General features: G+C 37.1%; 1 protein-coding gene across 2 annotated transcripts; it reads right to left on the reverse strand.

Annotated features, from left to right (window-relative positions):
- Window positions 1-1751: 1751 nt before the first annotated feature.
- Window positions 1752-22473, reverse strand: LOC138316100 (zinc finger protein 142-like). 2 transcript variants are annotated; one of them, XR_011207591.1, is made up of 3 exons: window positions 22390-22473; window positions 5927-14441; window positions 1752-5884 (listed from the first exon to the last, which is right to left on the reverse strand). XR_011207591.1 is itself a non-coding variant. In XM_069257602.1 (2 exons), the coding sequence occupies exon 2, from the start codon at window positions 14360-14362 to the stop codon at window positions 9425-9427; it is 4938 nt and encodes a 1645-aa protein (XP_069113703.1). In that variant the 5' UTR covers window positions 14363-14441; window positions 22390-22473; the 3' UTR covers window positions 1752-9424. The 2 variants fall into 2 exon arrangements, 1 of the variants encoding a protein (XP_069113703.1); XM_069257602.1 differs by having other exon boundaries at window positions 1752-14441.
- Window positions 22474-23583: the final 1110 nt, after the last annotated feature.

Genomic DNA, 23583 nt, shown 5'->3' on the forward strand with positions numbered 1-23583 from the left:
CTAGTAGTGACACAGATTAATAAAATCTATAAATCTTTTGAAACAACAATAACAACAAGAGATCCCAGAGGGATCTTGGCGCCCACCAAAGAATGATCTGTATCTGACAAAGGAAAGATGGATCTTTTCTCTACTTTTTAAACTTTTTTAAACATACTACATATAAAATTTGAGACAGATCGCTTCAGTACCTTTTGAGAAATAGCGGTAACAAACTTCAACTATCAAAATCCAAGATGACTCCTTGGCGGCCATCTTGTTGATCAATCGGTCCCAAATCAAAATATGCACAACTAGGGCCCTAGGGCAACCTACATGTGAAATCTGAGAAAGATCCATTTAATTCTTTCTGAGAAATAGCGATAACAAACTTTGAATATAAAAATCCAAGATGGCTGCCTGGCAGCAATTTTGTTGACCGATCGGTCCCTAATCACAATATGCACAACTAGGGCCCTAGGGGAACCTACATATAAATTTTGAGTCAGATCCCTTCAGTACTTTCTGAGAAATAGCGATAACAAACTTTGAATAACAAAATCCAAGATGGCTGCCTGGCGGCCATCTTGTTGACCAATCGGTCCCAAAATGCAATATGCACAACTAGGTCCCTACATATGAAATTTGAGAAAGATCCCTTCAGCACTTTTTGAGAAATAGGGATATCAAACCTTAACTATCAAAATCTGTATGGCACAAATAGGGACCAAGGGTAACCTCCATGTGAAGTTTGAACAAAACTCCTTCAGTAGTTCTCAAGAAATATCGATAACAAACTTCAACTGCCAAAATCAAAGATGGCTGCCTGGCGGCCATCTTGTTTTTCCGATCAGCCTCAAAATCTGTATGGCACAAATAGGGACCAAGGGTACCCTCCATGTGAAGTTTGAACAAAATCCCTTCAGTAGTCCTCTAGAAATATCGATAACAAACTTCAACTGCCAAAATCAAAGATGGTTGCCTAGCGGCCATCTTGTTTTTCCGATCAGCCTCAAAATCTGTATGGCACAACTAGGGACCAAGGGTAACCTCCATGTGAAGTTTGAACAAAATTCCTTCAGTAGTTCTCAAGAAATATCGATAACAAACTTCAACTGCCAAAATCAAAGATGTCTGCCTGGCGGCCATCTTGTTTTTCCGATCAGCCTCAAAATCTGTATGGCACAACTAAGGACCAAGGGTAACCTTCATGTGAAGTTTGAACAAAATCCCTTCAGTAGTTCTCAAGAAATATCGATAACAAACTTCAACTGCCAAAATCAAAGATGGCTGCCTGGCGGCCATCTTGTTTTTCCGATCAGCCTCAAAATCTGTATGGCACAAATATGGACCAAGGGGACCCTCCATGTGAAGTTTGAACAAAAGCCCTGCAGCAGTTTTTAAGAAATAGTGATAACAAGCATTGTTTACGGACGGACGGCAGACGACGGACCATGGACGCAGGGCGATTTGAATAGCCCACCATCTGATGATGGTAGGCTAAAAATATACATAATTATGCTAAAAAAGTTTTGAGTACTCATAAAATCTCGGTGATTTACAGCAAGTTTCTCTCTTTACTTTATCTTCAGTGTGCAGGTGATGTGGATTATCACCATATCACTACCGTTATCTCACACCCAGTCAAAGAAAGTCAAATGTAGGTTTCAGTAAATCAACATTGATTCTCCTACGTATTGGGGAAATACTTCAAACAATGGTAGTAATTTGTCACAGCATTTCTGTATTTAAAACAGTAACATAACTCAATATAGTGTTACATATCACCAGTATTTACTTCATACAAAGCACTGAGTAATAACACGACAAAATCAAAAACGAATCTACAGTTTAATCATTAAGTCAGAGATTTCATTCAAAACAATCCACTTAAACCAGATCTATTTAACCATAACTACATAATACTGAGAAAAAAACACCTTGCATAATGGTAGTGAATATACATCAAAAAACATCAAACTCAACTCGTATCGGTTTCACAAATTCCCATATCCATCATTTCTCTTAAGATAAATAAAATAAAATTTTGAATAAATCAAAAGCGAGGGAAAGATTTGGACTGGGTCATAAGTATAGATGTTAAGTTTGAGCAGAAAATGGTTCAGGAATATGATCCTTTTTAATCATGCATATTACACATTAAAAATGTCTAGTAAAGAAATCTCATACACATTTCAAATACAAATTTCTCAGTCTGACTGGTATGTGTGCACAGAACAAATTGTGTATTTGTGAATGAAACAAGTGTATATATGTACATGTGTACATACATTTCCTGAGAGAGAAAACATCACTCATAATTAGAACTAAAAACAGTTCTGTAAAAGTCTGTTTTATCAGCCCTAGCAGGTGGCTTTTCTTGCTGTTTTTTCTGTAATATAATTTAACATGGTTACCGATATTCAGCTTTCATCCTTTGATGGTCCTCAGACCTCTGAAGTTTCTAAATACTTTAAATTCAAAATTTTACCATGTTTTTACTGACTTCAAATTAACAGATTTAAAAAAAAAAAAATGTTTAAAATGTGAAAAATATTGAAGCAATTTCTTGTTTTTGAGTATATAAAACACATAGCAAGAAACATTCCAGAATTAACAAAAAACCTTGTAACAAATATGTACATTATACGAAGTATGTCATGATTATTGTATTGTTACGACAAAAGGTTATTTATTGTGTCATCAGGGGAGCTCTCAATAACCTTCAACACATTGAACCATAGGGATATGAAAATCTGATCAGAGTTACTTCCCTTTGTTTTAGCCTCCGCCATAGTTCAACAGGTGTGAATATACCATTTTAAATATTTTGTGAATAATTTAGAATAAATTCTTACTAATATTTAGGAGATATTGATTCATAAATGCATATATATATCAAATTGACTGACATAAAATTAGAAAGCACAACAAACGGTCTATCCACAACAAGAACACTAGGATGAAAATCTTAGAAATACAAGAGGCCCATGGGCCTTAACGGTCACCTGAGTTCAGATACAGAATGAAACACTATATATTTGCCCATCAGGCCCTTGAAGTCAGTCAGTGGTTTTATAAATTTGACTTTTTAATCTATGAAGATTATTTGGTTCCATCAAATCTGTGAATTCAGAAACAAGATTTTTGAAATGTTATCCATTTTGACCCCTTTTGGCCCCACCCCTCTGGTCCCTGGGGGTCGGCCAGGACCAATATGGATATGATGTTAAAATGCTATCTCAGGCTAATAATTCTAACCCAGATTGACTAATTTCCTATGAAAACTAAGCAAATAATGTTCCTAAATGTGTTTTTCCTATATAAACTATAGTAAATTTGACCCCCTCCCCAGGGGAAAATCTGAGATCCCAGGACTATGAAATTCACAAATTTTTGTATAGGGCCTTAAGACCTTCCAATCTATCAAGAGTATCTGGTTCCATCAAATCTGTGAATTCAAAAAGATTTTTGAAATTACCATTTTGACCCCTTTTGGCTCCGCCCCTCTAGCCCCTGTGGGTCGGCCATGACCAATATGGCTATGATGTTAAAATGCTATTTCAGACTAATAATTCTAACCCAGTTTGACTAATTTCCTATGAAATATAGGCAAATAATGTTCATAAATGTGTTTTCCCTATATAAACTACAGTAAACTTGACCCCCTCCCCAGGTGGAAACCTGAGACCCAAGGGTCATATAATTCACAATTTTCATAAAACACCTTAAGAACTGTCCATCTATGAAGAGTATTTGATTCTACCATTTCCAGTATTTAAGAAGAAGATTTTTAAAGTTTTAGCCTATTTGCACCTTTTGGCCCAGCCCCTCTGCCCCGAGGGGGTTGACCAGGACCAATATAGATATGATATTAAAATGTCATCTCAGGCTAATAATTCTAAACAAGTTTGACTCATTTCCTATGAAAATTGAGCAAAAAATGCTCATAAATGTGTTTTCTCTATATAAACTATAGTAAACTTGACCCCCTCCCCAGGTGGAAAAGCGAGACCCCAGGGTCATATAATTCACAATTTTCATAAAACACCTTAAGAACTGTCCATCTATGAAGAGTATTTGATTCTACCATTTCCAGTATTTAAGAAGAAGATTTTTAAAGTTTTAGCCTATTTGCACCTTTTGGCCCAGCCCCTCTGCCCCGAGGGGGTTGACCAGGACCAATATAGATATGATATTAAAATGTCATCTCAGGCTAATAATTCTAAACAAGTTTGACTCATTTCCTATGAAAATTGAGCAAAAAATGCTCATAAATGTGTTTTCTCTATATAAACTATAGTAAACTTGACCCCCTCCCCAGGTGGAAAAGCGAGACCCCAGGGTCATATAATTCACAATTTTCATAAAACACATTAAGAACTGTCCATTTATGAAGAGTATTTGATTCTACCATTTCCAGTATTTAAGAAGAAGATTTTTAAAGTTTTAGCCTATTTGCCCCTTTTGGCCCAGCCTCTCTGCCCCGAGGGGGTTGACCAGGACCAATATAGATATGATATTAAAATGTTATCTCAGGCTAATAATTCTAAACAATTTTGACTCATTTCCTATGAAAATTGAGCAAAAAATGCTCATAAATGTGTTTTCCCTATATAAACTATAGTAAACTTGACCTCCTCCCCCAGGGTCATATAATTCACACTATTTGTAAAGGACCTCAAGACCTTTCCATCTATGAAGAGTAGGTGATTCTACCATTTCCAGAATTTCTGAAGAAGATTTTTGAAGTTATAGCCTATTTGACCCCTTTTGACCCTGCCCCTAAGGCCCCTGGGGGTCATTCATGGAAAATTGTTTATAGGATTCAATGGCCATCTCATACTGGTAATTCTGACAATATTTGACTCATTTCCTATTACAAATGATCAAATAATACTCAAAAATGTGTTTTCCCTATATAAACTATAGTAAACTTAACCCCCTCCCCAGGGGGAAACCTGACACCCCAGGGTCATATAATTCACAATTTTTGTAAAGGACCTTAGACCTTCTATCTATGAAGAGTATTTAATTCCATCACATCTGTGAGTGGAGAAGAAGATTTTTGAAATTTTAGTCAATTTTACCCCTTTTGGCCCCTCCCATAACTCCCTGGGGGGTGGGGACCATATAATTCACAATTTTGATTGGCCTTATGCCTTAGAAGGTTTGTGTAAAATTTCATTAAAATTGCTTCTGCAGTTTTGGAGAAGAAGTCGAAAATGTAAATTGTTTACAGACATACGACGACGACGGACAAAAGGCGATTAGAATAGGTCACTTGAGACTTCGTCTCAGGTGACCTAAAAATCCAGCACAAACATCAATAGATTAATTAAGTGACAAAATAACTGGCTATTCAACATCAAAAATGAAGTTCATGGCAAGGGTATGATATTCAATAAACCAGTACCAATATTAGGATGAACTGGAACGATATAACAATAACGTCAGTAGCAAGATAAAAGTGCTTATCAGCAAATTGTTTATGATAAAAAACAATATTTTTCATATTATTCATGATAGATTTGACACTACTGACTTGAGCCAGATATTTGAGAATTTACAAAGAGGCTCTATCTCCTTGCCCTAGGATCAGTGTTAAAGATGTTTCACCACCCACAGGGCATAAACAATACTCATTTGAACAATTGCTGTGCATATGTAAAATCAAAACCCTAGATTGTATATAAGAATGCTTGTGTGAAGTATCAACAACAACACCTGTGTGATGAATATTACGACACCTGTGTGATGTATATTACGACACCTGTGTGATGTATATTACGACACCTGTGTGATGTATATTACGACACCTGTGTGATGTATATTACGACACCTGTGTGATGTATACGACACCTGTGTGATGTATATGACACCTGTGTGATGAATATTACGACACCTGTGTGATGTATACACGACACCTGTGTGATGTATATAACACCTGTGTGATGTATACACGACACCTGTGTGATGTATATAACAACACCTGTGTGATGTATATAACAACACCTGTGTGATGTATATAACAACACCTATGTGATGAATATTACAACACCTGTGTGATGTATATTACGACACCTGTGTGATGTATACACGACACCTGTGTCATGTATATAACGACACCTGTGTCATGTATATAACGACACCTGTGTCATGTAACAATACTTGGGCTTACCTTGTGTTTTGTAAGATATAAATCGTAATATATGTACATGACTTGTATCTTTCATTTGTGACCTCTATAACAATGTAATTAAGAAAATCAAGATTATGTCATATGCTAAAAATAAATTTGTCATAGGTACATTGACGACAAAAAAATATGAACAAAAAATGCTGTTCTTTTTGTGAACTGTTATACATCATAAAGCCATGACTGGGTATGAATAATGAAACCAAAATGTTTATGCACATTTCAAATTAGAACAATTATGCATTATTTCAACACAGTTTAAATATATGAGCAAATAACAAGAAATAAATAAAGTTAATACCAATAATATAAACTCACCAGTACAATATCACAGGGGCTTGGCACATTTTCCCAAACCAATATTATTTATAATAGGTATAAATTGGGGAATTTGTGTAAAGCCCCTGTGGTGAATATTGATATGAAATTAATTAAAACTGATATACATGGTATAGATAATAATCTACTATACTTAAAACATTTTACACATGTACACTTGCCAATGTCTAAGTAGCATTACTACCAGGTAATCTTTTCTTATGTACTTGCAAAGGCAAATAAATTAATCAACCGGGTATCAAAATTCATTGGCTAATTAAAATATCTACATATCTCATATTTATTGTATATACGCTGACATATATTAGATACAATGAATACCTTACTGGCTGTGTATCCCTAGTTTGGTATTGTACAAATTATTGAGGTATATGTGCTGAATTGTAACAATTTGTATATATGGCCAAATATATGTTTTAAAATTAGCACAAGTTGTAATTGCATATTACAATAGCTCTGAAAATGTATTTACCTACATGTTGATGTACACTAAATTTTATCTACATTAGATTCACTATTTATAGTATTCTGCATTTGCATATCATAGTTATCTTCTGTTATGAGTAGGTATTGATAATATCCCCCACGAAATGCAATTGCGGGGGATATTGTTTTGGGCTCCTTCCGTCCAAGATCCTTTGCCGGACTATAACTCAAAAATCCATGAAATTTCCTGAATATATCAGTCAAGTGCCCTAGTTGTGTCTTTTGCTATTTCAAACTTTCCATTTTGGGAATTTTTTCCGCTACCATGGAAACTTAGTCAAAAATACCAAATTACTATTTCCTTTTGTTTCTGGACTTTTAACTCCAAAACCGTTCAACGCTGCTCCTTCAAACTTTCTGTATATATCAGACAAGTACCATAGTTGTGCCTTTTGCTGTTGCGGACATTCCATGTTAAGATGCTTTTTTCTTTACCATGGAAACTAAATCAAAAATACTACTGTTTCTTTTTGTTACCTGCTGTTATTATTAATTTTTTTTTACAGTTTTACAATACTCTCATACCTTTAAAGTTATACTTGAAAAATTGTTACTTTGACCTTGATGAATTTGGGTTTTATTCCAACTGTGGGGCGTGGGGGATAATGCCACGCTTTGCGACTTCTTGTTATGTCTATGTTTTTGTTAGCATAATTTCATACTTTTCAGGGAATAATTATGTAAGTTTCGACCTCGCTCACAAAATAATGACCTCACAATTGATACCATACCACATGGGACATAACTCTGTAATATGCAAATACAGAATATTTGTCTCCAACATTAACATATTGAGTGATTTAGTGTGAGTGAGCCGGGCAGCCCTGGGTTTCTCTAGCCAAGATACCATACTTAGACATTTCAATTTTGTCTTAAATTCTTTGTCTGATGTCAAAGCAAACCAAATTACACACAGGAATATTAGAGAAAATATTAACTAAAAATTCAAATAGTCTTAACACAAAGCTATGAAAATTGTAAATGTGTTTAGTTATATATGATACATATTTTTCTTATTTCATGGTGCTACATTCATACAAATCAAACTTTAATCTCAAACTGTTAAAATTCTTAGACAGGAGGAAACTTTGTTTATCTAATATTTCAATTTTGAAAGGTTGCAATCCTGTTATTATTATCATATTCCATCAAATTTCTCCAAAATAAAACGCTGAACAATAATATATAATCAACCAAACATATGTCCCATATAAAGTTTCGTATTTGTGACTGAATACACATTTAAACCTCTGAATTTCCGACACATGTACATTCCATAAAAAACAAATGCAAGGGAAAATATCCAACATCATGGTATAAGAGAAAAACTGTCTCCTTAATTAGCACTCTTTGTATAAACAAATGTAAAACTATCATAACATTAATCACCCTAGGCCTACATCCAGTCTCATCACTAAATTCAACTAGTACTTCTTACCATGTGGTAAAGCTACCTGCTCTTAGCATGTACCTTGTGCAAGTGGTCACAAGATTTAAGTTGGCATGAAATGAAAATTTTCTTGTAGTCATTAGCCCATACATAGCATAGATTTGCCCCTATACAGTGCATGTATCTCTAGATTTCCTTAATCTATATCTCTCTACATATCTTTTAACTATTTATTTCTCATATATATTTATTTATTAAAATCCTCTTTCAGATCTGTTTCTACATTTAAATAGAAGCATTTATCTTCACTCTAAGATCTATATCTCTCAACTCTCCTTCTCAGATCTATTTCGACATTACCTTAAATTGGCTTCAGACTAAATCTTGATCCAATGACCTTCCCACTCATATATCTGTAGAAATCTTTACCTGAAGACCATTTCTCCCTCAGTTCTGCCTATATTTAGATTTTTCTATTTATCTAAGAACTGTGTCTTTATCTCTCGACTTAACTTCTACCCTCAAATCTGTCTCCGCAAAATGTATATCTGTATACTTCTCCTTTCAGATCTGCTTTGTATATTTCATAAAGATCTATATTTTTTTATAGCAGTTCTATATATATCGAATCGTTACTTCTAAATCTCCTCTCTCAGATCAATTACCTAGATCTGCAGATCAGATCTCTTCTCTACATCTTAATACTTTTCTCTCCCATTAATTATCTTAGCACTATAGAAATTATCAGATCTTTCTGTATTCCTTCTGACTTGGTGCCTATTCAATAAGTAATATTAACTCTTGTTACACCCTTTTCCCATCACTTTTACAGCGTAGTCCTTATCCAGCAGTCACCTAAACCCAGCTGTTTCCTATCAGACTTGCAGCAGTCACCTAAACCCAGCTGTTTCCTATCAGACTTGCAGCAGTCACCTAAACCCAGCTGTTTCCTATCAGACTTGCAGCAGTCACCTAAACCCAGCTGTTTCCTATCAGACTTGCAGCAGTCACCTAAACTCAGCTGTTTCCTATCAGACTTGACCCGCCTCCTCACTACTGTCCACATTACTAGCACTTGTCTGTTCTCCACTGCCGCTGACCATATTGTTCTGAGACACCTGAAGCGTCCACTGAATCACATCAGAATGGGTCTTCATGTGCAAATTAAGCTGAGCTTTATTAATGACTTCAAAACCACACTGACAGCAGCGGAAGGTAACCCAACACACTGCACACAGGCTATCTGTGTCTTTGGTAACACCCTGACTAGCTAAGCGAATCCGCATCTTTTCACGTATTGTTTTATTAAACTCAGCAACGTCTTCCTCACAACATTCTTTGGTGTCAAGATGGCTGTCGTAATCAATAGCTGCGTTGATAACTTCGTTTGTAAATTCATAGCTGTAGTTCTGGTCACTGGCATGGCGCCACATGTGGGATTTCAGTGAAGGAAGATGGTGACAAACATAGCCACAAAGATTACATTTGTACTGTTCTAATGGCTGCTGCACAAACCGTTGGTCGTTTATGTGTCGTTTCATGTGTGACTTTAAACTACGATTGGACACAGCAGGAAAGTCGCACAATTCACATTTCAACACTTTAGGCTCCTCATGAGTCTTCATGTGATTTCCAAATCTGACAAAAGAGTAAGTGACATAATCACACTTGGCACATTTAAAATCCTGTTTTGGTACCTTTCCTTGAGATTTCTGATCCTGTGTTTCCTTCTTATTATCGTCGGAATTGATCATCAAAGGAAACTCCTCCTCTCCATTACATGCCACCTTCTTATGCACACGGAGCTGATGCTTTGAGACAAATCTGCGCTCACAAACCTCACATACATACTGTTTAAATTCATGACAAGTGGTCATGTGGTTTCTTAATAGGTTAGGGTTTCCTGTTTCATAGTCACAGGTCTCACAAGCAAAGACATCCTTCTCATTGTGGGCCCTCATGTGAGCACGAAGTTGGCTCTTGTAGTTAAATGCTGATGGACATAACTTACATTGGTAAGTTCGCACCTTACAGTGTTTTATCATATGGTTCTGAAGATCCTCACTGGATTCCGCCATGAAATCACAGAGTGAACACTCAAATGGACGTTTGGTCTTGTGAAGACGCATGTGCTGCTTCATAACAAAAGAACTAGAGTTAGAGTAATGACAAAGCTTACATCGAAATCTCGACTCATCATCCTCAGCCTCCTCAATACGCTCTACATTGTCCATATTCTCCATTGGATCTTCGTCCTCAGCAGAGAGTCTCCGAGATTTCTTTCTTGTGCCTTTCTTTCCTGGTTCAATATCCAAGTCGGTTTCTGATCGTGCTCGTTCTCTCAACTGTTCAATAACAGCAAGTAGGGAAGATGAGATTCCCTGAGATTTAGGTTTCTTTTCCTTTGAAGTATTACCTTTGGTTTTATTGCCATCAGATTTGTCTCCCTTGGCCTCTTGTCCAGCTGATGGACATGCTGGATTGTAATTAGCTCCTTTCTTCAGTAAAGACAGAAGAGTAACTGCTGATTCTGCCACAGATGATTGACGGACATTTTCTTCCTCTGCGTCTAATTCTTCCAAATCGTCCTTTTCCTCATTGACTTTATTCTGTGCCCCATCAGTCCCACTTTGTTTCTCCAGCCCCTGATTGACTGTTTGCTCCAAATCTTCCCTGCCACTCAGTTTGAGAGTACTGTTGATCTTTTTCTTTAACCTTACAGACTGCCTTGAACCAAGTCTTGTTGCCATGTAATCATGTTCCACATGAGATGTGACTTGTGACTGACTGGAATTTGTATCCGACATGAAGCCTGAGTCGCCACACTCCATGTCCTGTTCTGATCCACCAGTACTCTCGTTCTCTCCAGAAGGTCCGCCGGTTGTGTGGGGACTACTCTGTTGACTTTTAATGCTGGTCAATCCTGAGAGACTAGCAAAACTATCCACTGTCTCCACAACAACATTCCCCTCGACAACAATATTCTCCTTGACGACAGTGTTTCCCTGGTCTGCTGTCTTATCACAGTCTACTTCTTCTGAAGCACAGAACATCTTTACCATCTGTAGCATTTCATTCACATCATAATTTGATTCGCTGAGCTTGCGTTTTTTAGCCCCATTTGACCCTTGCACTTGCTCAAAGGATCTAGTAGATGCAGCTCCTTCTTTACCAACATCTAATTCCCCCCCTGATAATTCCTCTCCTGTGCTAATGTCCATAAGCTCTCCACTCACATTCATGTCACCAGAGATTTCTTCAGTGGACATCAAGCTAATAACAGACTCACTGCTTTGTTTTCCTGTTATCAAATTACAATCTACATATGGCGTTATTGTGTGTTGTGTTTCTTTAACATTGTCAGCAGATTTTATCTCGGAGTCATCCTTGGATAAAGACTTTGCTGGTTTTAAGGGGGTATTATCTCGACCAGCCAACTCCTTTACTTCATCTTCCTCTGTGGAATCTTGGACTACTGGCACAGATTTAACCTCTGACCCTGTCACCTTTGGTAAGTTCACTTCCTTCGTGAGTCCAGTCATGGCCCTTGCAGCCAAAAGGTGGGCCAATGCTGGTGCGACTGGACTTACTGATGTTTGTTGTGAGGTAACCTTTGTACTGGGCTCCTTTGGTGTTTCCTTTAATGTCTTCTGTGTTTTGTCCATCACACACATATAGCTTGGTGATGAATCCACACTAGATTTAGCTTCTGCATCAGACTCGTATATGCTGAGTGGGCCATTTTGAAACATGGGGTACTCTATGTCTTGGTTACCTGAATGTTTCCAGATATGAGCTTTTATAGTTCTTTGAAACTCGCAGCTGTACCCACAAATGGTACAGTGGTATCGAGCATTCACACGGTCATGGACAAAGGGAGCAAACTCCTCATCTTTAGATGAACTATTTTTACTCTTATGATCCTGAACTGTACTTCGTTTTTGCTGCTTGGCTAGGATACTTTCTTTCAGTTCATGTTTTATGGCAGATGGAAATAAGGGCTCCGGGTTTGTTGTTACTGGTGCCTTTGTGGTATCTCTTGATTTGACTGAAGTGTTTGTGGTATCTTTTATTGTGACTAGAGTGTTTGTTGTATTTTTTGATGTGACTGGAGTGTTTGTGATATCTCTTGATGTGACTAGAGTGTTTGTGGTATTTTTTGATGTGACTGGAGTGTTTGTGATATCTCTTGATGTGACTAGAGTGTTTGTGGTATTTTTTGATGTGACTGGAGTGTTTATGATATCTCTTGATGTGACTGGAACCATTTTGGTATGTGTTGATGAAGACAGATGTATTTGTACAGTAGACACTGACGGCATTTTTGACTGGTTGGGTACCATTTGTACAGGAACAGGACGAGATTGTACTGGTACCACTAGGCCTTGTGATGGCTGTATCAATTTATTGAGGCCAGGTGCTGATGATGGCACAGGTATTGATGGGACTTTCGAATGCTGAAGCTCAGGTTTATGTGCTAACATGTGTACAACAAAGTTGTATGCCTCGTCACACATGAATTCACATTCCACACACTTGTACACAGATTTCTCTTTTGATGACAATTTTTCTGTTGTTGGAGATTTCTTGGTGTCTATTTCTTCCTTTGAAGTGGAGGGCTGTGTTTCCAAAGTCTGTAAATGGGTCCACATGTGGTTTTTCATCAGTGTGGTTGTTGGAGCTACAAACCCACACTCGGAGCATTTCAGTAGGAGATCCTGTTTACTGGGCTGACTGGTAGCTGTTGGTATGGGTCTAACTTTAGATAAAGGGGACACTTTTACCTGGTCTGAATTAGGTGAATGTTTGGCCAGGAGGTTTTGTTTAAGGTCTTCTTGGATTGATGCAGACTTGTTGAGAACAGCTGAACATGTGTCCGTAATCGCTGATGTTGTTTGTTGATGTGTTTCTGCATGTGCAACAAATGCCTCAAAGTCATTAGTCATGTGTTTACACGTGCTGCACACATAGATCTGTTTTGTTTGGTGCACTTTTATGTGTTCCAAAATGGCCTTTTCATCTGGAGAAACAAAACTACAAAGTTCACACACAAAGACATTTTCCCTGGCGCGGCATGTTTTCATATGTGCCTCCAGCTCGGCATGAATTATTGACTTGCAACAGGTATTGCAGAAGACAGTCTTCTGGTGGAGTTTTGTGTGGTTTGTCAGATGACCTTTCTTTCGAAACGTAGCATTACAGTGAGTACATTCATATGGACGTTCATTAGAGTGGACAATCAAATGTTCTCGAAGTGAATGACTTCGTTTTCCAGCATAGTCACAGAACGGACACTTGAATGGACGATCAGCATGATGGACAAGATCAACATGTTGCTTTAAATAATGTTTGTTGTAACTGGCATAATCACATTCTTCACATTTAAACGTTTCTTTTCCTGTCCGACTAGTATCAGGGACAACTGTATCATGATCAGGATGGATTCTAGAATCAGCACTGGTCCCTGGTATAGCAAAGGTCTTCTTCACGGGAATGCTACCTGGAACTGTAGCTTTCATAGTTAGCTGAGATTCATTGGGTATGAGATTTTGCATCATTTTCTGGCCGTGAGAATGAAATGTCACTGGGAAAACTTTAGAGATGTTTTCAATAATGATTATTGGACTCTCTGAGCGGACGGCATTATCCTGCCCTTTATGAACTGTTCTGCTTTCTCCGAGAGCAGGGGCAGACACTATCTTGGCTTTCGCTGATGTCAACTCAGCTAGCAACTTGGGCCGAGTTGCTCCTGGATTTGTAGCTGAAGAGATGGCAGTTGAGATTTCATCCTCAATGTTTAATTGTTTATTGCTGGCTGAGTTTGATGTAAGGTCCTGAATCTTAAAGGAGCTTCCAGAACGGACTATCTCTTTAGAAGGAAACTGACCAATGTTTGTGGCACTGTTAATGGCGTCACATGGAAGGCATCCGAGACCGGTATCTGGACTGCATACCTCCATAGCGGTCATGTCTCTACAAGCTCCATTACAGCTTATGTCAGGCCCAATTCATTTCACATCTGTGTTGTACACATCTGCAGTTGGACCCCTAAAAAGAAAAAATAATTATCAGTTTTAAAAACAACACTTCAGTAAATAAATATAAATAAGTGTAGATTAGAGTTTATACTATCAACAAGAGATTCCAGGCCTAGGGGGATCAATATATATCTTAAATCAATAGAACGAAGGATTTTATCTCTAGATCCGCTTATCCCTTTTTTTCCTTTAATTTGAACACATTGAGTTCACATAGGGGAGCTACACACAAAAGCCAACATAGCAGCAACACACTTCAACTGTTGAATGCAATGTGGTCACTGTCAGCTCAATCTAAGTGAAATTAATTCCGCACCACTATGATGCTTTACGTTACGCTCCAACACAATATCTAACAACACCTTGTTTGGGGTCACCTCAGCATGCTATGGCCGAGAATCAGAACATCTCGGGACGCACTCTTAGTAATCTATACTTCTGAATGAATTAACCACCCCAAAGATTTCATAGATGACACACTGATTGGCTAACCATAGGGGTCATGCTGAGGTGACCTCGAACAGGAAATTGTTAGATTTTGTATTTGAGCTTAACATAGAGCATCGTAGTGTAGTGGAATTACAAGTCTGATTTTAATTAGATTGCTGTCAGTTATGTTGTGTTTGGATTTGTTCCGAAATGGATGTGCAGAACTAAGGACAAATTAAAACGTTACCTACAAGAGAAATTTGAGGAAGACCTCAAGCTCTTCAGTACTTTATGTGAAAGCCCTAGATTTAGTAGTTTTTGAAAAATAGTGATTAGTTAGACTGGCCAGTCAATCAGTGATGACCATGCGAGTACTTAATCAGTAGATCCGTTAGTGTTCGGAGATTCTGGTCTGGCCACTTTTTAAAATTGGCGAGATTACCAACCGTTGGCGGAATTGATTGAGTTGATCATTGGTAGCTGGATGCAGTTGACATGTATATGTCAGACAAAATATTAATTTTCAGAAATATGAAATATATTGAGAGCGCTGATCAAGTAATTTGTATAACTGTCGTCGCGGGATTACTTCGAAAGGCACGGCTGCATTACTTCCTCGATATGTGGATGAACTAGTTACCTGTGCATCTATACACACGAGTGTGGTTAATTTATTCTGGGAATGCATCGCTTGTTTTCATTGGTGGACGCATTTCTATAAACACGCCCATTTCTTCAAAAAATAAGCTTCAGAAAAAACGTGCGTTCAAACTAACCGAATTGAAATCGGTATTAAAAATCAGTTTCAGTACCGATACATATGACATACGCGACGTAAAGCAGAAAATTTGTCGGAAGCACACATTTTGCTGATTTACCTGAAAGATGAATTCTCTATAATCATGAGCATAAATTTGTAACAGAAGCCATGCGTGTAGTCAAAGCCCCAAAACAGCACCGTTGATCGAAGCCTAGAATCTACAACGACGTCCGTAATTATTTACCGGCAGTAAACCACAGAAAATCTAGTTAAGTATTAGGCCTAGTCCTTTGTTATATTTCGTAACTAAACATGTTTTTTAATTATAAATAGAGTCGGTTGCTTTTACAAAACTGCTGCTGAAAATGTTTACATTCTGTTCGTAAAATTAGGTCACAATCGAACTGTCAAATTGTCTACCCCCCGATCGCAGATTGTCTACGTCTACAGATACAGATTATGTTAATATATTTAAACTGATGAAAAGTATGTATCGTTTACGTTTACATTGTTAAAATATTACCAACAAGTGGATTGTTTTGGCTGGAGCTGAATATCCAGCGTTCTCGCTGACATGACACCGCGTAACTGGCTTGCCCAAACCAGCGTACGGCACATGTTTACATGTAATAACAACTTGATCGGCTGACAAAAGAAAGACCAAATGTTGAATTTTAATGTCGATTTTAAGTGATATCTTTATCTAGATTGGGCCTAAGGAACATTGGCGATTTCTTCCACGTACATCAAGAACAAATATGTACGTTGTTGGGGTGCTGTTTTGTGCACAATATTTCAGCGCAAATAATTTTATTTATTACTTAAAATGTTCATTTTAATTCATTTTCTGTTGTAAAAGTCATTATACTGATCATTTATTCAGTCTTTAATTCAAAAATCTTTGTGGCAATAATCAAAATACCGTCATTTATGGGGATCCCATTGTGCCGATTTGCCGACAAAAATCTTACTTTTACTTTGATCATTTGACGTGTTCAAACTGTCATTAACTACAGATTTTTTTTCCTAAAAAAATGTGTGTTTGAATTCTTCGTCGGTTCAAATTTACCGGGACATTACAATACAGTATATATGTAAAGTTAATTAAAATATTGAGTTGTTTGTTCTACACCAAAACTGAGAGGCCGTACTACGCCGTTACATCTCGGTGATCTCTGAATTGAAGAGTTTTACGTGCTGTCAGTGTTGTTAATGGGGCGGGGCTTATGAAGTCAGACTCGACCAATCGCCACGCGCATGTTATCCCATTCAATTTGTGCCTGTAGTGATCAAAGGAACTTCCTCCGTCTGTCTGGTTAGTACTTCACCTGTGCCTTTCGAAGTAATCCCGTGTCGCCAGTAATAAAGAAAGATATATATATGCCAATAACAGGCCAAGAAAAGACCTGCTTCCATTAGTAGTAATTGTGATGTTTGATGAACAATTAACTCTCACTCAATATGGCGGTCACAAAACTGATTTATTCCATGTGCCCGGAGAAGCTTATGCGCATCAGATGTAAACAATGACAGGGCCGCTTTACATCTCCCTTTCTTTTAATAGTAATGTTTTAGTAATTTAGGCTGTAATAAAACATTTAACCAGATAAGCATTTACTTAATACATTTGTTAACCATGCCAATAACCTTTGACGACTTTAAAAAGAAATTTAAGAACGGGTAAAACACATTTCGAACACTTTTAGAACTCTTTGAACGTAATTTTAACTTTAACGAGAAAAGAGAAAACACTTTTTCTTAAAGAGACAATTCACTCGGGCTAATTCTTTTACATAACGAAGAAGCAAAATATGGCATACATGTATTGTTCTACATTTCTTATGAAACATATTACAAAATATTGACAAATTCCAAGTCATTGTTTAGTATTTTAATTGATACCATTGTAATTACAAATCGTTGATCAATACGATTAAAGGGCCACTACCTTTCCGAAACGGCTTTTAATTTTTAAAATGGGAAAGTAAACGAAATCAATAATTTGTAGAGTCGGTACAAAATGTATGCTGTACCCATATCCGCCGTGTCCTAAAAGCCCGCGTAGTGACTATCACTGCGCAGACGGCAAAAAGTCATTCACTGTTATCGTACATTAGACAGGAAACAATATGTAACCTCATCTTAAGCCATATATATGCTTTGTATTAATGTTTTTAAAAACTTTAAATCCGAAAACCACTGTGCAAATGGTGACATAAACTGTTGACAAAATGATTCTTAGGCAAGACAATTCACCTAATAAGGTAAACACATTACTATCAGAGCGATTTGAGCAGTTTTAGACAAATGTAGCATTACTCTACGAGCAAGGGACAGGGTTTGGCATACAAGATGTTCGACCACAATGTTTAATGGCGGACAGCGAGCAGGTTTGAATATTTCACACGCATTTCACCACCATGGGCTTTTCTGGCATATCACAGTAAAACCAACCGATTTAATTTCCATTAGAACTGGGTTTTTTTTTCTCCGATAAAGTACAAATTTTAATGTTCTCTTAGACTGAATTTTCTCTTTAACACTGTCAGTCCGTTATCACGATCATAGCCATCCAGGTGTTTTGGCATGTGGATATAACCCTTCCAGATCTAGTCGTCCTGGTGGGAGGTCCTTTCGGTGCCGGTGCTGGTGGTTCACAGCGTTGATCGACAGATTCGAACTGACGTTCCAGAAAGTAAGAGTCAATGTTCGGATTTTCGGACACAATTGGAGTGTTAACGCTGGTGTCCAGATAAGCTTCAGAGTCATTAGAGACATGTGGTTTGATGCTGACATTAGACTTTCACAGGAATTTACGATTGCGACGGAATACTTTCTCAATGGATCTAGATGTAGTGATGAAATTTCTCACATCTGTATACAATCTCTAACATTTCACATTCTATTTGAGCATAAAGTGTTTGTGTTTCGGTGAAGGCTCGAGATCCATACGCGACCGGTTAATCTGACTGAAGTAGGACTGTGCCAAGCCCTTTTGAGCTGGCATCGACATTAACTGTGACCTCTTCTATGACATTGTAGAATTAAAGAACAGGTGCCTGTGTAACGAGAGTTTGTAAGTGTTTATAGGCTTCTTCCAGCTCTGAGTCCCAGTTGAATTCGATGTCATTTCGGAGTAGAATCATCAATGGTGCGGAAACTTCGGATTGGTTAGGAGTAAATTTTTCAAGATACTGCGCCATTCCTAAGAATCGCCTTACACCATTTTTGTCGACCGGTCTGGGCATTTCCCTTATTGCCCTGACCTTCTCAGGATCAACTTTCAAGCCGTCCTTACTGATTGTGTGTCCCACATACTTCACCTCGGTTTTACATTTTCACATTTTTGCAATTGTTTGTTGAGTTTTAAGTTATGTTCACATGCTTGTTGTAGCATTAATCATACGCATTCGTCTTGTTGTTTTTCGTCCTTGCCCCATACCAGTATATCAACGACGACGCATTCTAAGGCAGGTTGTAGTATCGTTAACGGCCAAAGGGAGTGTTTAAAAATGTTAATAGCTTTGAGCTCTCCTCATGATCATCAAGTTTGATTTGCCAGAATCGAAACCATTTGTTGCGTCAAATTTGGGGAAAACCTTTGCGTTTGGTAGTTGGGCTACCACATCCATATCTTAGATAGTCTCCATAGGGTAATGTTCCCTCTTTATAGCCATGTTCAAATCATGTGGATCTATGTTTTGTCACACGTTTTGTCAGGTTTGAGAACAACAACCATACTGTGTACACAATCGGTGGGCTATTCTTCCTTAACGAGAACACCTAAACCTTCCATACGTTCGAGTTCTGTTTTTACTATCTGGCGATGTGGCTCTGCTACTTTACTCGGGGTGTACACTTGGCGTAATTTTCGGGTTAGCTTTTATGTGATATTTACATGCCGAGTATAGCTGGACAGTCATTATCGACGACATGGAATTTCAGCGAAAATTCCTGCTCGCGTAACCAAACCAGTTATTGCGCTGTATTGAGTGGTTTTATACAATGACCACCAAAACCGACTTAACTGGCCCGAATGGGCTTTAACGGCGTTTCAGTTTATTTTGTCCATCACACTTTTATGTATGACGTTGGTCCACCCTAGAACAAATATACGTACCCGGCCTACTATACCTTTTGGTCGAGTACGAATTGGTCCCTATGTGTCGTAGTGGAGCAGTGCTCCGAAAATCACTCCAGCACAATTTTCTTTACTTTTTTGTAGGTTTCCAATTATTTTATGCGTATACAAGCATCGTTTCATTAACACCTTGAGATTGAGTGAAAAACAAATGCCTGAGGTATGTTTTCATATTATATGTAAACTAGCCTATATGTATTATAGCCCAATTGCAGTATGGATTTGTTACTAGAAATAGCCTAAATGGTCAAAAACTTTACTTTGTCTATAATTTATTTTAAAAATGCATTGATATATGCCAAGATGAAGAACACTAAAATCTGTGCAACAGTAGCATTTGTTACTATTGACAATGTAGTATTTTTCTAACAATATTATTCATTACCGTATTTAACCCAGGTGGGGGTAAAAATTCAAATATGGCGACTGTCGTCCCTTTCTGTTTTATAGTAAATATTCCGATTTAAAAAAAATTCAAATCTCATATTTTCTGAAAAAAATACATGACTGTTAAATATATTCACCAAATACAAAAAATGTATGAAAACATCCATTTTCATTGAGTTGGACCCCTGTGGTTCGTCCTCGTTGAAAGTCAGGGGACTTGTAGAGAGGCATTGATGAGACTCCGTGCACGTGCATAACCTGACTTTTAAAACATTATGACACGATTTTTAATACACGATGCAATACACATGAGCTTTGGGTAGCGATGCTCAACCAAAGGGCAGGTAACTCGTCTTGGTATCTCCGAAACGCTTGAAAACACGTACCCTAAATAATGGGTTTACTATCCGGAAGATTTATGTGTCCTAACTGTTCTTTACAAACGCAAAAGTGACACCAATCTGTTCATTCGGAATCCTTGTGGTTTAACCTCACTTATATGTTAGAAATGGCAGAGGGGTAAGATACGGCGATTTATTGAAAAATTGAAATACTGTTACTTCTTTGAATTCAGCCGAGTCAAATGCCCTTACTGTTCTAGTTGTAATATTTAATCATTTTGTATTTTTTAGTATATAATAATACATTTGACAATCCCGGGAAACATACGAAAATGTATATTTTTTCGAGATGGGGTCAATGACAGTAGGCGCGCTTAATTCCAAAATGGCGGCCTTTCGAAGTGTCAAGAGCTCGTTCAAACCCCAGGCACACATAGGGGCAATTTCTATTTTCTCGACAGTTTTATATGGAAACCGTCCGTTTGAGTTTACAAATACATAAATCTAAGTTATTTTAACATTATTTTAACAAATTTAACGTTTACCATAGCATTTTTTAACCAGAGAAACCCCTTTTGGAAGCAGTGTGCCAGAGCCAGAGCAGGGCCAGGGGTTAATGAAGTACATGTAAATGAAAAAGTGCTGGACGTAAACAAATAGTTATAAAGTAATTTCTTTTCAGAAAATTTGCAACAACAACAACCCTTTTGAAAGAGTGTATATGGGGGGAATGTAAAACAAGGGAAGGGGTTATAGTTGTCCATTTAGATTGTTGTTTTGTATATTTTTAGGCCTAATAAAAAAAAACTGTGTTTCCATTAACTTGCAAAAAAAGAGGGTCGGTAGGAACGTAAAACAACACAAAGGTAAATGATTTTAGAAAGCAGGTGATTAGTTTTCCTGGTTATTTTATCTGTATGGATGTCCCTAAAACCACTATGTTTTATATACATGTACTTTGTGCAATTTATGCTTTTAATACCAACATTGCTTTCCTTTTGATTGATATGAAAGACAGCCAAGTATTACATACATTGTTGTTATAGCACTCAGCAATGAAATATCTGATAAAAAATCTCCAAATGTATGATTCATGTAAACAGAAATGATTATGGATTATGGTTATGTTATGCCTGGTAGGAATCCATTTTCACAAGACCTATTTGAGAGCGACAGTGATGTCACACTCCCACCAAGCCCTTGCCCTGCACTGTTACTGGACTTATTAAATAATATAAGCTGTAATATCTTGCTGAAAAAAATGAAAGAATGATATGCTTTTTAGTAGAACATTGCAGTTGGCATATATATATGCAAAAAGTAATAGCAAAATCCTATTTAACTTCCGAGGATGAGCGAGGTACATGTTTTTTTCAAATTTAACAAAAAAAGCAGTTTTGGGAGGTTGGATTTTCGTTTTTTCAAAAATGTATAAAAAATTCGTTTTTCATCCAATTTTCAATCTGTTTGCTGTGTTGTGATCAGAAAGACAAGGCAAACAATATTAGATACAGACTGCATAAAGTCATACAAAAAATATGGTTGAGCATTGCTACTTTGGGTGTAAAAACATGTCAAATTGTAACTGATTTATTAGCAAATGAAGAACAATGAGAATGTTTATTACTCAACATTAGCATTTATCAATACATTACGACAGATTCAATCGTTAAGATGTCATTCGGACGAATTCAGCCAGTGTCGACATTGTTGCCATGCTATTTCATACAAGGTATCTTGCAGCATGCAAGCGGGAATTTCAGTCTGCTTTTCTCAGCGATCAAATCAGACAATATACAACTTTTGCTTCTCATTTAGCATGTTAGCAAGTGTTGTGAAAATAAATATTGTAAAATATTCCTTCATAATATTCGGTTGTTTAACATTTGTTTTTACTTACATCATGTGCAAACTTTGATGATGGTCTCGTTGTAGATCATGTTCATGATGGCGAAATAAGGTCGATCACGTGATCTGGTTGTACGCCAGAGAAAGTCACATGGTTAGATATCTCGGATTCACGATAAATTGCGTGACTGAAATTAAAATAAATCAACCTTTTGAGTTTCATTTCATTTTCTTAATACATGGTTTAATTTTAATAAAATATCTGTATATTTTCCGTTTTTTAATTAAAAAAAGACATAAATAAAAAATAATTTCACTGTGTCTAAACTAAATTTAAAGATGAAATAGGTTTAATTTCCGGATGTTGTACTTGAGGTAGGAAATCGATTGATAAAAAAAAATCATTCTGTGTGCATGATGTTTAAATTGTACAAAGCTGTAATAATTCAAGGATGACATAAAAATGAAATCCCGCAAATATACAAGAGTCAACAGCACGGAATTTATTTTATATTTTTATATGAGACTTAAAAATATGGGACAAAGAAGTAATAATTTTTCAACCGTGGGGACAAAAAATAAATTGTCAAATTTTCAAGGCGATCTGCCCCTTTATCAAGACACACAAAACGAACACGATTACATAATATGACACAAACAGTAAAACGGGATGATGAAAGAAGACAAATATTTGATAAGGGTACAAGTGAGGACAAACAGCAGACAATAAATAGATCTACTTGCAGCGGCGTAGCTAGGACTGGATAGGCCTGCATGCCTGGGGGTGCAGGGGGCAACAGCCCCCTGCTCAGGGTCCAGGGGCGAAGCCCCGGTAGGGGGTATGGTGGGCGAAGCCCCCCAGAAGCTGACGGGAAATTGTTATAACTATTTTACTTCTTTGGTAACTTTTAACATATATACCAATGGTTAAATGGAGGTCACGATATTTCGGTGATAACCATGCAAAACTATACACAAAATGTAGAACGGTGGTGATTTTATATACATGTAATCGTACTATACTAGACTCCCCTGACAAGTGCTCGAACAAAAAAAAAAAAAAAAACAAAAAAAAAACAAAAAAACGGATTTTGGTTGTAAAAATTAAAATTGTAAGGAATGGGAGAATTTTGTGTTATTTTAACTGATGACAAACTTATGGCGAATATTCTAAACAGAATTAAAATTAAGTTTACGTGTTGGTTTGTTTACGACAGCGAGTCAAAGACCACTGTCAAAATGGCGT

This window comes from Argopecten irradians, chromosome 2, assembly GCF_041381155.1.
Source record: "Argopecten irradians isolate NY chromosome 2, Ai_NY, whole genome shotgun sequence".
NCBI lineage: Eukaryota > Metazoa > Mollusca > Bivalvia > Pectinida > Pectinidae > Argopecten > Argopecten irradians.

Coding starts and splice junctions, on each gene's coding strand:
- LOC138316100 (XM_069257602.1), bottom strand. CDS start 14,362: ATGACCGCTATGGAGGTATGCAGTCCAGATACCGGTCTCGGATGCCTT.